This window comes from Notamacropus eugenii, chromosome 3 (genome assembly GCF_028372415.1).
Source record: "Notamacropus eugenii isolate mMacEug1 chromosome 3, mMacEug1.pri_v2, whole genome shotgun sequence".
In the NCBI taxonomy this organism is placed as follows: domain Eukaryota; kingdom Metazoa; phylum Chordata; class Mammalia; order Diprotodontia; family Macropodidae; genus Notamacropus; species Notamacropus eugenii.
Window position 1 is genome coordinate 287,711,649 of NC_092874.1, and position 14,070 is coordinate 287,725,718.

The following is a 14,070-nucleotide window of genomic DNA, read 5'->3' on the forward strand; positions in this document are numbered from 1 at the left end:
AGTCTTAATATGTAGAGAGTATTCTCTGCCTGTTGAACCAAGGCTGCAGAAGCTAATGTGACAGTTTACTTAAATGCCACTGTCTCAGTTTATCAGGGTAACTCTTATCTTTGAAATAAAATACTAATGATGCCTTTTCAGTGCCTTATGGACCCAGAGCTGGTTGCTCAGTAGTGGCAAGGCCACCCATGAGTTATCCCAGACATCTCTTTTGTGACCGGCAAAAGTTATTTTCAAGCCAAGGTAGCCAAGCCTAGGGGTGTATCTGGTGGCAGAATTTTCCTTCTTCTCAAAGCTGACTGTCCCAGCAGAGGATCAGATCCATCAGCACTTAACTATACCTTCAGCCACTTAACTGTTCTTTTGAAATTCTAAAGTCTTGTGGCTGCTGGAAGTGATAATCATTGAAGCTTTTTTGACAGACTATGTATGAGCACCTGGGAGAGCTGCTGACGGTTTTACTCACGCTAGATGCGATTGTTGAGAATCATGCCACCTTGAGAGACCATTGGACGATGTATAAAAGGTGAGTGAATGTGGCTCTTTTATGCTTTGCAGTGCTGGTGGGTCTTTGTTTAATTGACAGATGAGTGAAAATTTAGCATGGAGTACCAGCTGTGAAAATTGAGATATGGCTATGAAGGTCCAAGTGAAAGGGGTGTTCACCTCCCTTGTATTTATTCTCTTCTCCTTCCCTAGGGGCTTCTTGTGGTCTCCCCCGTTGGGATGGGAGAGCGTTGAGAGCAGGGCTACGCCCAGCACCTAGGGAAGGGAGTAAGGGAATAAGCATTTATACAGGGCCTGCTGTGTGCTAGGTCCTGAGCTGAGCACTTTTACAAATATTATCTCCTTTTACCTAGAACAGTACCTGGTACATTGTAAGTGTTTAATACAAACTTGTTGATTGGTTGGTTAAAAGTCTCTATGTAAAGTAATCCTGTGGTGAATCCTTTGGTTCAAAAGAATAATCAACTCTATTTTATTCATATTGTTCATCTAGATTTTCATGTTTTGAAGAAAAGCATGCCTTTTTTAATAAAATAAAAATAAAATAAAAAGAACATATAAATAAAGAAATATATTTAGGCAAATCCTAGTACATTATAATTCTAATAGACCCTAATTAAATTGAATTGGGCTATGTCAGAGTGGCTTGGTTTCAATTTATTTCACATCTGTCAACTTAATTTGGATATTGTTTAATGAACTTTACATTTTGGGGGAACAAGTCTGAGACAAGGAGATTGAATTTATTAGGATCATTCATGTAGAAGATCAGTCAAGAGTTTTACCTTCAGAGTTTTATTTTTTTGCCATTTGGGGTGGAATTTTAACTTCACATATAAAGAACTTAATTAGATTTAAGATGCACTAGTTACAACCAAGATTCTCTTAATAAAGGTTACTGAAGTCTGTCCACCACAATCCTTCAAAGTTTGGGATCCAGGAAGAAAAATTGAAGCCATTTGAAAAGTTTTTGCAAAAACTAGAAGGACAGTTACTTGATGGAATGATATTCCAGGTAAATTAAATAACATTCTTGGACTTCTATAGAATACATGTTGCATAATAGATGAAAATGTATCTTTGAGGTTGGTTAATCAAGAACCATCTTAAGACTCAGATCATTTATCTTGCATAGACCCTTCATTTGACATGTAAGGAAACTGAGGTTCAGTTGACTTGTCTCAAGTTGCAGAGCTTGGATTGAAGCCCGGGCCTTTTGACCGTGGAGTCAAACGCCCTTTGCACCCCACTAGGCTGTCCCTGCGGTGTGGCTTGTTGTCAGTCACCCATCCTAAAATCTGAATGAAATAATTGGATAAAATTCTGTCTTGGTATATTCATTTTTTAAGTGTTTTGACTTTTCTTTAAATGGTGACCACACTGTAATTTCATTCATTCAGTGCTTATTAGTGTAATATTTACAGTAATTCAGAGAGGGCCTTGACAGCATCCATTATCAACAAGTATTTAGTGAATACCTTTTGTAGCATTCATGACATTTGTCATATTGAATGACTTTAGAAAAAAATCCTGTTGGTAGGTTTTGGTTCTTGATCACTCCATTTATCAGTATATTCCTTCTCTTTCCTTCTCCCCAGCCCACAAACCCATCCCTTTTAACCAAGAAGAGGCCCCCCCAACCCCTATACTTTGGCCAGACTATACCCAGTGCAGCAGCTGAGTCCAGTACTTTATTCCGTGTGCTGTAGCCACGCTGCCTTTCGTAACTCATCGTTAGGGCCAGATTGGCTCATTATGATTCAGCCCCGTTTGGTTTTTATTTCTTTGTTCTTCTTGTTTACATGGTTGTCGTCACATCAGGTCTTTTTTTGAATCTTCATTTGATGTCATCTCACATATTCCCAGATCATATTCCTTGTTTCTTAGAGCACAGAAACATTCTTGTGTTGTTTATTTTAAAAAGGATTTGCTAAATAAAGAACCTTTATGATGTAAAAATCTTTTTGGAGCAACTAATATTTAAGCTAGTTGAAAATATATACTGTTTTTAATTCCTTTCAGTGACTTTATTTCATGGTAAGTAGAATACCATGGGATAGCTAGGTAGTGTAGTGTATAGAGCACTGGGCCTGGAGTCAGGAAGACCTGAGTTTAAATCCAGCTTCAGGCACTTGCTAGCTGTGTGACCCTGGGCAAGTCATTTAACCCTATTTGTTTCAGTTTCCTCATCTGTAAAATGAGCCGGAGAAAGGAATAGCAAATCACTCCAGCTTTGGCAAGAAAACCTTACATGGGGTCACAAATAGTTGCACATGACTGAAAGTGACTGAATGTGAATCCGGATGACAAAGGGAATGTATTTTAGAGAGAAAAGTAGGGATGTCCAGCAGTAAAATATACTGTTTAATTCCTTTTTTAAAGAATAAAATGTTATTTAGGTTAATTTTTTTATAAGGAACTTTTTATGTTCATACATTTTTAAAAAGACCAAAAATACATACTTCAAATGTGTTGTAAGACCTACAGTTTCAGTACAGTCCTCTTTTTCTGTTTTACACGTATGCAAATGCCCTTTATTTCCAAGAAGAAAGGAAGGAATAAGCAACTCTACAACACCCATTATATGACAGGCATGGTGCTAGAGGATTCTTTACAAATATTAACTTACTTGACATTTGGTGTTTAAATTCAGAATAAAAGAAAAAATTACAATTATCCCTTCCACACCACAGGGGGGCTGGAAAATCCAAGTAAAATTTTTTGGTCTTTTCTTTGTACCAGAGAAGAAGACTGAACTATTACAGTATTAAAAGATGAAATATGTTGATATTATACAATGCTTTACATATATTTTATGCATTTCTGAATTTCTGAACTTGTTCTGTGTCACCTTTGGCTTCTGCAAACTCCCCAAATTCCCATTTGATTTATGCCAACCCACGACATATCGACACCACGATGGAGAAAGGCATAACGTGGAAAGGACAACTGCAATTTTTAAAAATGTATGAATAACTTTTAAGACTGAAAAACACAATAAAATTGACTTTAGAAAAACCTGCAGTAATATGGAAAACATCTTCTATTGCTTTAAAAAAGTGGCCAAAAAACCCCATCCCCAGTGGTAAGCTTTCTGGTGCTTGGCCTCTCATAGGCTCAGGGAGGCTGATTCTCAGCCACATCATTCTGGAAGCCTTTCCTACTGGGCAGAACCTGTTCGAGCTAGTGCTGTGCTGGCATTGACATTCCAGGTGGTTTCTGTGTCCAGATAGCCCACAAGCTGTTAGAGGAAGACTTCTTTCCTTGGGCTTTCTAGGCCTTACTTTTTGTATGGATATAGATTAACTTCAGTTTTACTGTACCTCAGACCATTCTGTTTGAGGCAGAGGTGGGGAACCTTTGGCCTCCTCTAAGAAAGGGCTGCACTTGAAGACCTAGAGGCCAGCTGCAGATTCCTCACCCCTGGTTTAAGGTGTTGTTATATAGCATGTGAACTGAATCTCGTTCTGTATATTATATGAACACACTTGATGTTTCAGAATGCTTTGTTATATGGCATTTAAATTTGTAATATTTAAATGATGAATTTACAATGTGATTATATCCTAGATTCTGTTGTCTTTGTGTTGTGATCTCCTAACCAGTGGGTCTTATTTTGTTGTGAATGTTTCCTTTCTAGGCCTGCATAGAGCAACAGTTTGATTCTCTTAACGGAGGAGTATCTGTGTCAAAGAATAGCACTTTTGCTGAAGAATTTGCACATAGTATACGCACAATTTTTGCAAATGTAGAAGCCAAACTCGGTAATGCAAAGTCCCCATTGATTTTATCATTTATCTGATTGGCCTTTTCTATAAAGAGGAAGAATTAGAATATTGGGCTTGAAGTCAGGAAGACAAGGGTTCACATCTTGCTTCCAACACTTCCTAGCCTTGTGACCCTTGGCAAGTCACTTTAGTACTATGTGTTTCAAGCAGCTCCTTAGAACTTCTTTACTGACATCTATGTTGTCTCTGCAACTGGGGAAGTTGAGGCCATTACATCTGAGTTTGGGAGTTCTGAGCTGCAGACTGGTTGATTAAAGCTAATTAAATGCACTAAATCCTGCGCCACTGTGGTAATCCCCTGGGAGCAAGGATGCGGGTGGGGAGGACCACTCTTCCCAAGGAGGGTTGATCTAGTCACGATTGAGAATGAAGCAGGTCAGAGTTTCTGTACCAATCAGCAGTGGTGTTTGGCTGCTATACATTCAGCTTGAGTGAGACAGGGAGGCCCAGTCTGAACAGAATGAATAAAGAACTAGACTAAACCTTAGGTCAGGTTGCTATCTGCATTGGTGGAAGGAGTTCTCACACTTGAAAATGCCACAGCTCTTGTATGTGCTTCCTGGAGAGTAGATTTATAGAGGAGTCGTCCTTTCTCATCTGAAGTTGGTCATTGTCTTTTTTCAGGTGAACCCTCTGAAATTGACCAGAGAGACAAATATGTTGGAGTGTGTGGACTTTTTGTGCTGCACTTCCAGATTTTTCGAACTGTAGATAAAAAATTTTATAAATCTTTACTGGACATTTGTAAGAAGGTAAGAATGGTATGCTCTTTTTTGTTGTTGTTTTGAAGTGAAACAGACAGGTTCAAAAGCATCTGCTTTCTTTTCCTTTCTGAGATTTGGTGCATAATTAAAAACAGAGATTTTGGAGCTTACTTCAGATGGACTAGCAAGTTAGGATCTGTCTGGCCATGAGAACTTCCATGTCTCAGCAGTTATTTCTTATACTAGTGCAAAGGGGAATTCAAGTGGGTCAGTACCCAGGGAATTGCTTCTGTTTTGTTTGTCTTTATTATCTTTCTTGTAATTTAGATGGGATTTGTAAACTAGATAATAGTCAGACCTGGATTTCAGTTATCATGATGCTGCCATTGATACGGTATACAAGAGTACTGATTACATGGTGCCTACTTTGGAGGTGAATTTTTACATGAAACTAGTTCATCGTCCCTCGTATTGGTTTTGATCCTATGAGCTTTCATTACCTCATGGGCCTGTTAATTTTCCCTTTTGCTCTCAACATTTCAGGTACCAGCCATCACTTTAACTGCTAATGTGATTTGGTTTGCGGATAACTTTTTGATCCTGAAAATGCCAGCAGCTGCCAAACTCCTTGACAAAAAAAGCCTTCATGCCATTAAAACGCACAGGGACACTTTTTTGCAACAAAAGGCCCAGTCACTTACCAAGTATGTTACCTAAAGCTGCCTGATAACTGGGAAGACGTTGTCTGTTTCTAGATGTAATAGGGACTCTTCATTCATCATGTGGGGAAAGGAAGATAGTATCTGATTTTAATTTATTCGTCGTCAGAGAGCGGCATTAGTGATAGGATTTCTCAGAGTAACATGAGTAGAATTTTTAAAACTTTATGATTGTATGATTATCTGTTTAAATTGAGTTTAGATTATGAAGATCAAGATTATGTGGATTTTTTGGTGTTAGTTGAATTTAATAGTATTTTGACTGAGAGCAGTCAGCATCTGTACAGTACCTACTGTGTGCCAGCCTCCGTGCTAAGCTCTTTACAAATAGTAGTTCACTTGGTCCTCACAAGAACTCTGGGAAGTAGGTGCTGTTTTTATTCCTGTTTTACAGTTGGCAAAACTAAGGCAAGCAGGTTAAGCGATTTGTCCAGAGTCATGCAGCTCGTAAGTGTGATTTCAAGTCGGGTCTTCCTGACTGCAGGCCTGGTGCTCCATCTGCTCTGCCAATTAGCTGACACCTCCCACCCCCTTACATTGGGCTAACTGACATTTTACGTCTGCTGGTTTAGTCCATGGTGGCTGTAAGTGTTGGTTGCTTTGTTTAGTGCTCTATAAACAGCTGACTACTTTGGGTAGTCAGCTTTTTTATCTATTAAAAAGCAGGAAGAGTTTCTTGCTGACATCATGTATGATAATGAATGTTTATTGCTTGTACTCTTACTGCTGAATGGTCTTTTGTTATTAGAAAATGAATCTCAATCTTGAGATACTAATGTTGTTTAATCTGTAAAATTGAAATAAAATGGACAGTATGCCTCTTGTAGATGTTCTCAGGAAAGATCGCTTCTGAAAGCACGATGTTTTTCTTTGTTAGAGATGTACAGTCTTACTACGTCTTTGTTAGTTCATGGATGATGAAAATGGAATCCATTTCATCTAAAGAACAGCGAATGGATAAGTTTGCTGAAGACCTCACCAATAGATGCAACGTTTTTATACAGGTAGCACACATTTTGCCCTCTGTGAAATACTTTGTGAATTATTTGTCAAAAACTTTTGGAAATTGGATTGATACAAGGTTGAATTTTACCTGGAAAAGAATAGTCACATTTTGTTTTGATAAAATAGGCCAAGCCATGTTGTTTGGTCATCTTTGGGAACTGGTGGGTGAGAAGAGAGAATTGTGAACTGGTACTTGGTTCAGAGAGAGGTAGTATGGAAAGGTGGAAGCTGTGAGATACTTTCTGTGCCCCAGTGGGCCAGGAAAGGAAGGCAAGTCTGGAAGCGTTCATATTGGTGAGCAAGTGGATCTGTTCTTGATGGCCCTAGAAGGAAAGAAACTACCTCCTCCTGGGGTCTTGCTGGTTGGAGGCCTCCTCAGGCCAAGTGCTGTATGTCCAGCCTCCTGCCACTTCATTAATTTCCTAGCCCCATCCTGTATCTTAGGAGAGAGGAGGGGAGAAGATAAGACCCTAGTGGTGCCAAGTGTGGGACTGCAAGTGTTTGTTTAGGTTTTATTTCTGTGGGAAATGCATTCCAAGTATATTGGCTCAGAGAATCACAGTGCTGGAGCTGAAAGGGGCCTTAGAGGCCAGAAATCTAACCTGCTCACTTTGTAGATAAAGACGTTTAGGAAAAGATAGATCAGGTGGCTTGCCTGAGGTCACACAGGTGACAAACAGGAAACATGCTATGAACTCAGGGCCTCTGATGAGCTTTACCATTACTTCCCACCACCCCACAGTGTAGCAACCTACTTCCCTTGTGAGTAGAAGTAACCCACTGCCCACTGTGTCATCTTAAAACAGTACTCTGTTGGTTGCAGGGTTTTTTATATGCATACAGCATTAGCACCATTATTAAGACCACAATGAATCTCCACATGTCCATGCAGAAGCCCATGACCAAAACTTCAGTCAAAGCCTTATGCAGACTTATGGAGCTCCTCAAGGTAAGTTTCAGGATGATGTAACTGCGTTCTGTCAGAAGTGACAGATAGCTGGGGGGATCTCAAAGGGACTGCCAGGGACTCGACCTGGCCAGTGGGCATGGGAACCAGCACATAAACAACCAAAGCCAACCCCGAAGCCTTCATGTCAACACTAATGACTTTGATAGGAAGGTACTGCCCTTGTACATAATGTACCTGCCTGAAGTACTTGGAATGGGAGAACTAAGTTGCCTTTTTGTTCAAGAACACTTCTTTATTCTTGGAAATTTAAGATATTTTTTGTTTCCTAAAATATCTTTCTCACATTTGCTATCATTTTTTAAGTTTGGCTTTGCATGATACTCACAGGTAGTTTGAGTTTCCTTTCCTTTGCCTGAAATTCAGGCTCACTGCCAGGAGACAGTGATGCTTGGATCATGATCTTGGGTCTGAGTGGGAGGCCTCAGGGTGACTGTGCCATCAGCAAGGAGAAGTTTCTTCATCCTTTCTGACAGGGCTGTGGAAGGGCAGTTAGAATGTCAGGCCTCCCCTGTCCATGGGATTGGGTCTTTGTTTCAGCAAACGTGAAGAACACATGGTTTGAGGATATGTCTTGGGGAATTTTTGCCCAACAGGTCTGCCCTTGAGGCCTCTTTCATTGAATCTCATCACCAATGGACAGCTGTCCTTTTTGACTGGCTTATAATGATAGAAAAGGAATAGATTCTTACTTGTGTTTCTTAAGTTTTGTGATTACAGCTTTGTAAGCACCTTTAGAAGGTACCCTGATTAATGGTGCCTGGTCATCTAAAACATGTAAAAAACTAACTCTACTTTGATGATTTACCAGTAAAGTCAGAAAAATGTTCTTTTTTTCAGATCTTTTCTCTAGAGGAAATGCAGTTATCATGTAGGAAGATGAACTTAGATTTACAATATTATATTTAGGATGACATTTTTGGCTAAACCTTACAATGATTACTTTCTTCTTCTAGTCTGATAGTGGCTGAATTAGCGCCCTTCCATGTAAATACTTACTGGCAATCAATAGTCTGTCCTAGAAAAGTTTCTAAATAGCATTTGGCTATAGATAAGAGACCAAAAAAGAGATTTATTTCAGTATTTAAGAATTTCAAAATAAATATCTTTTGATGTGTCAAAGTATAAAAATATTGAAATGGATCAGTGAGTCAGTGGAGAAAAATTACTTTTAAAGTCCAATAATGCAATCATTGGAGAGGACTTTTTTCTTTTGTTTCTTAAAGGCAATAGAGCATACATTTTACAGAAGAAGTATGATTGTGGCTGATTCTGTTTCACACATAACCCAGCACCTTCAGCATCAAGCTCTTAATTCTATTTCTGTGGCCAAGGTATGTTATATATCATCTTTATCAAATTATGTTGTCTTTGTTGGCTTGTAGGCAGGTCTTTGTACTTAACTTTTGTCTTCCATGTTTGAGCTAACTCATAACTGGCCTCCCCAGCACAGACTTGGAAGTAATGCTGCGCTGATTTGAGTTTAGTTTGAAATGTTAGGTTTAACCTTCTCCTGAAAGTAGAACATGATATAACAGGGTATTAATGGTTAGTTAAAAAGTACAATTGCATTACAAGGCAGTTTCGGCCTTTAGAGCCATGTTTGATGTATTGTTCTTTCATCACAGGGCCTAGTAGACAATATCCCCTGGATTAGTGCAGGGAGCAGCCAGTAATGTCTAAAGAATGTCCAACTATAATGGTTTTGTGTTGTCACAAGGGTAGCTCAGTCTAGTGGGAGACTGTGCAGTGGAATAGAAAAGCATTTGTTAAGTACATTCTGTGTACTGTGTTAAGCCCTGGGGATTCAAAGAGATACACATTCAAAAAGATAGTTCCTGCTTTTTAAAGGACTTACATTCTAATTTAGGGAAACAACATGTACAGAAGAGTTCATCTGTGAGATGGTGCAGTGATGAGGTCCAGGGTTCCTGAGGGTGTTCTCTGGGGAAGGGGAGAATTTGGTGGGATATGGGAAGATCAGACTTGGGGTGAGGCCATTGGAGGGATACTTTCCAAGTAGACTCTACCCATAAATAAATGCAGTTTTAAAGTCAGTAAAATTGTTTTTCAATTCAGCAAGTATTTATTAAAAAGAAGAAAGGAAAGTCGGGCATGGAAGACCAATTCTGAATCTTATATATTTGGGGTTTGGAAATGGTCACCTAGCATGCGGCCTCTGTCCTTTGGTTGGTGCATCAGAAGTCAGACTTCTCTTTTTTTCATTCTTTTCTCATGAAGAAAAGAGTAATTTCAGACAAAAAGTACAGCGAGCAGCGCCTCGACGTCCTCTCTGCCCTTGTGTTGGCTGAGAACACTCTCAATGGGCCGAGCACCCGTCAGAGGCGCCTCATCCTTTCCTTGGCTCTAAGTGTGGGCACCCAGATGGTATGTTCTCTCCTCATTCTGTTTCTGATTACAATGCAGCTCTGCATTCTGAGCCAACCTGGAAGACGACAATGATGATGAGCCAGCGTTTGGCCCTTTCTTTTTCTTTTCCCCCACAGAAAACATTTAAGGACGAAGAGCTACTCCCTCTCCAAGTAGTGATGAAAAAACTGGATCTAATTAGTGAACTCAGAGAAAGGTGAGCTGCAGATGTGCTGGGAATGGAAAATGAATCAGATTTATCTGATCAATAAAGGAAGACCTTTTCATAATTTTCATAACTCGGACCTTGGCAGAAGTAGTGAATCCATGTGTCTCATGAGCAGTTCTCTCCTTCATTTTGACAGTCCATGGGAACCGTAGATTTCTTTAGCCAATTTTCCCCACATTTAAAGATGAGGCTCTTTGCAACTAAGAAGAACAAGATGTCACCTCGGATGTAGTTAGCAGTGTGAATCCTAGTGTGTTCTCACAAATGTTGCCATATAAAATACCTTATGAACTTCCTGACTTCAAATGAATTAGGTTCATAACAGATTTGCACTTGATATTCATCTCTATCTGTGTAAATGTGGCAGTCATGAATGCTTTGTTTCCTAATGGAGGAAGTAGAGTCAGGAAGTAACTCTTTCCTTTTGTAATTGATGCCATTGACCTCCCATCACAAGGAGAAATGATGAACTTGTGTGTCCCTTTATCGCAGGAGGCTTAGTCATTTGTTGCTCTCTCAGATGAAGAGAACATTTGACAGGGATTAGGGATAGGTGGTTGTGACCTCCTCTCCCATTTTTTCAGAAGGTTTAGCCGAGAATAAAGCATCTGCCGTAAGTTACTGATTGGCACAACATTTCTTGTTAGTCTTGGTCCTTTGAAAGGCACTTGAACCCATTGCCAAATACCTTGTAAAACACAGGCTTGTGATTTGGCATCTCCGAGCTTCATTCCTTTCATTTTTGTGTCTTGAGTAGCTTTGGTTTCTTTAACTGCTCATTACTGCCTTGCGTTGTAGAGTTCGAACGCAGTGCGACTGCTGTTTCCTGTACTGGCATCGAGCTGTCTTTCCAATTTATTTAGATGATGTGTATGAAAATGCTGTTGATGCAGCTAGACTACATGTAAGTAAAGAACCAAGAAAAGCCTCACTTACTGTAGTGTAATGAGGCACTGTCTCTGAAAAAGTGACCACTGATTACTCTGCCGTTTGAGAAGCGGGCTCCCTTTGTACTTTGTTGTGTCCCCTTGTGTTTAGTTAGGAGGCCTTGATATTGTTATGAGTGAAACTAGTTTAGTAATTCCCTCTTTTGGTCTTGTTTGTTTTATTAGGAAAGGGTTATGGAAGAAGGTAGTGTAGCCAAACTTGGGAAGTTAGAAGTGGAGCATGTGAAAGAAATGGAAACCATTTCCAGTGGTCTGTACTAGAAGAACCAACCTTTCTTTATTAAATTCTTGCATGGGAGGAATCTGTCACTCAAGGAGTCTATTTAGAGCCTTGTCTGCTCCCAACTTCACCAAAGTAGGAGGTTGGTTGATAATAGTGGCTCAGTAGTGATAGTATCTGTCAGCATACCTTTCATTCCTATTAGTAGATCCCCTATTAGGGAAAGAGGGAGAAGGGAGCTGGGTGGTACACAGCCCAAGGCAAAGTACTCAGTGTTTAGTGAATTGAGGAAAGATCCTTAGTTGAAACCAGGGAATGCACACAGCTCCAGAATATTCGGGAGCTGTGTCAGTGACTTCCCCTGAAGTAGTGGGTGTACAGTGGAAAGAATGGGACACCTGGCTTTGAATCCTGCTTATGACACATGATAGCTGTCCACCATAGGGAAGTTACCTCCTCTCTGCATTTCAGTTTTCTCATCAGTAGTAACTCCTGCACTCCTTACCCTACCAGGCAGTTCTACCCAATGAGACCATGTATGGAAAGTGCTCTGTAGTAGACCTTAGAGCAGCGCACCCCCTCTTCCCACCCTCTGCCCTCCCCCGAGCCATGCTCAGCTGTCCTCATTACTGTTGGAGCAGGTATGCTTTACTCCACAGTCAGGAGTCCTGTTTGCCATCGGGCCTGAAGGAATGTTGACAAATCCCAGTTCTCACAAGTTTTGTCTGCTCCTTCCATGGTTCCTCATTTTCAGTGATGTGGAGCACATTTTGAGATCTTCCCTGCTTTCAGCACTTTCCCCATGAAATCAGCCACTCAGATGTCATTAGTTGGTTTTCCTTTGTTTTCTTCTGTGGAGAAGAGGGTACTAGAAGGTTATTATGGCGGAAATAAGCCAAAAGGCACTAACATAAAATAAAGCAGCTGCTGAGTAAGGGAAAAAAAGTTCCATCTTTCCTTTTCCCCTTAATCATTTGAATTTCAGTTAACTTAATTTCTCTGTTGGGTATAGTAGTTATTTAAAAATCATTTACTCATGAAAACCAGTATCTCGATATACTACATTTAGTATTGGAAGTCAACTTGTTTGACATGAATGTTGGGAAAAAGAATCTGGGATGGAAGCTTTTTGGACATATAAAGTATTTGTATAGCTGAGGGAATCTTCAGGAAGGAAAAAAGTGGGAGCAGAAGGTCATCCTTTGGACAGAGGTGATGTGTTCCAAAATAAAATCTGCACCATTTCCTGTGAAGTGATAGACTTTGGGTGTTTTGTATCTGATTTGCATAGTAACTTCTCTTTCTTCTTAGTACATGTTCAGTGCTCTACGGGACTGTGTACCTGCTATGGTGTGTGCAAGACATTTAGAATCTTACGAAATCCTTCTGAATTCCTATGACAAGGAAATTATGGAAATTTTAAATGAGGTAACTACATATTTTCTAAAAAACAAAATAGGTATTTGGAATGCAGTGTGTGGATACATTTTTGGGTTAAAGCAAGCTTTAAATAGGATAAAATTACTAAATGAAAGTTTGAGAAAGCAGTGAAAATGTTTTTAGTTAGTCTTTTTGTAACTATGCAATTCTCATATTAGACTAGGAAACTTGTTGGAAAATTTAATCAAGCATACATTTCTTTAGCAATTGTAAACGTATTTGGATTTTGAGTTTTGGTCTGAAATTTTGAGGGCAAAATAAATTGGGGGATCAAATCATTAATTATAATAATATATTTTGAAGGTAGTTTATTTAATATGCTATTGGACTCACCATTCTGATTGAGAAAAGACTGTGTGTAGCTGCAAAAATGTGATTGTTAACAATGTCTCTTTAATGTGACTCAGAATGCTAAGATAAGGGCAGAAAAGCTGAAGTTCCCTGCTTTTGTATACCTAAAAAGCATTTGCTACTGTGTTGACACCTTTGTGGCATTTACTTGAAGTAATTTGTAATGGTAGAAATAGTATTGTGGAGCTTACCGTGGTACTTTGTGGGGAAAACCCTTAGTTGAAGGATTGGAGCAAAGTAATTCTTACTTTCCCAGTAAAATACTTTGTTCCACGATATTGTGACTCAGATTCTCTCTTCCCTTTATTTCTGTGCTAGTCTGAACATATCTATATCATGACTTCCAAGCAAAGTGGAAGTACTTGGGGGGAAAGCAGTGGTAATGTCGTTGTGTGATTAAAGCAGTGCCTGCTAACATTTGTCTGAGCAGCATCTGCTGGAGAAATTATGCAGAGAGATTGAGAAGGACCTGCGTCTGTCTGTGCACACCCACCTCAAGCTGGACGATCGAAACCCGTTCAGAGTCGGCATGAAAGACCTGGCCCTTTTCTTCTCTCTGAACCCCATTCGTTTCTTCGATCGCTATATTGATATCAGAGGTGCGTTTCCTCTTTGTGGCAGTCCCATGTTTCCTCCATGTCAGTCAAGCTGCTTAGGGGCTTTTTTGTGCTTAGCTGCAAAAAACCCAGTGGAGATCCTTATTTCCACATTGATCCATTTACCGTGGAGTGGCTTCCTTTTTCTTTCTTTTTTTGGGCCTGCTTTCTAACTCTTAGTATCTCATTAGAAAGGCCCAGAGCTCACTTTCAGAGGCATGATGAGG

The 14,070-nt window shown here is 39.7% G+C and overlaps 1 protein-coding gene across 3 annotated transcripts in view; it reads left to right on the top strand.

Annotated features, from left to right (window-relative positions):
• WASHC4 (WASH complex subunit 4) overlaps positions 1 to 14,070 on the top strand; it is a 51,414-nt gene that overhangs the window by 14,638 nt on the left and 22,706 nt on the right. For all 3 annotated transcript variants that reach the window (XM_072655806.1, XM_072655807.1, XM_072655808.1), the window contains 13 exons: positions 423 to 526; positions 1,402 to 1,522; positions 4,148 to 4,271; positions 4,920 to 5,047; positions 5,543 to 5,703; positions 6,596 to 6,722; positions 7,547 to 7,672; positions 8,917 to 9,024; positions 9,932 to 10,078; positions 10,198 to 10,277; positions 11,088 to 11,193; positions 12,768 to 12,884; positions 13,678 to 13,846. In XM_072655806.1, coding sequence (XP_072511907.1) covers positions 423 to 526; positions 1,402 to 1,522; positions 4,148 to 4,271; positions 4,920 to 5,047; positions 5,543 to 5,703; positions 6,596 to 6,722; positions 7,547 to 7,672; positions 8,917 to 9,024; positions 9,932 to 10,078; positions 10,198 to 10,277; positions 11,088 to 11,193; positions 12,768 to 12,884; positions 13,678 to 13,846 — 1,618 coding nt within the window. The remainder of the gene's footprint in view (positions 1 to 422; positions 527 to 1,401; positions 1,523 to 4,147; positions 4,272 to 4,919; positions 5,048 to 5,542; positions 5,704 to 6,595; positions 6,723 to 7,546; positions 7,673 to 8,916; positions 9,025 to 9,931; positions 10,079 to 10,197; positions 10,278 to 11,087; positions 11,194 to 12,767; positions 12,885 to 13,677; positions 13,847 to 14,070) is intronic.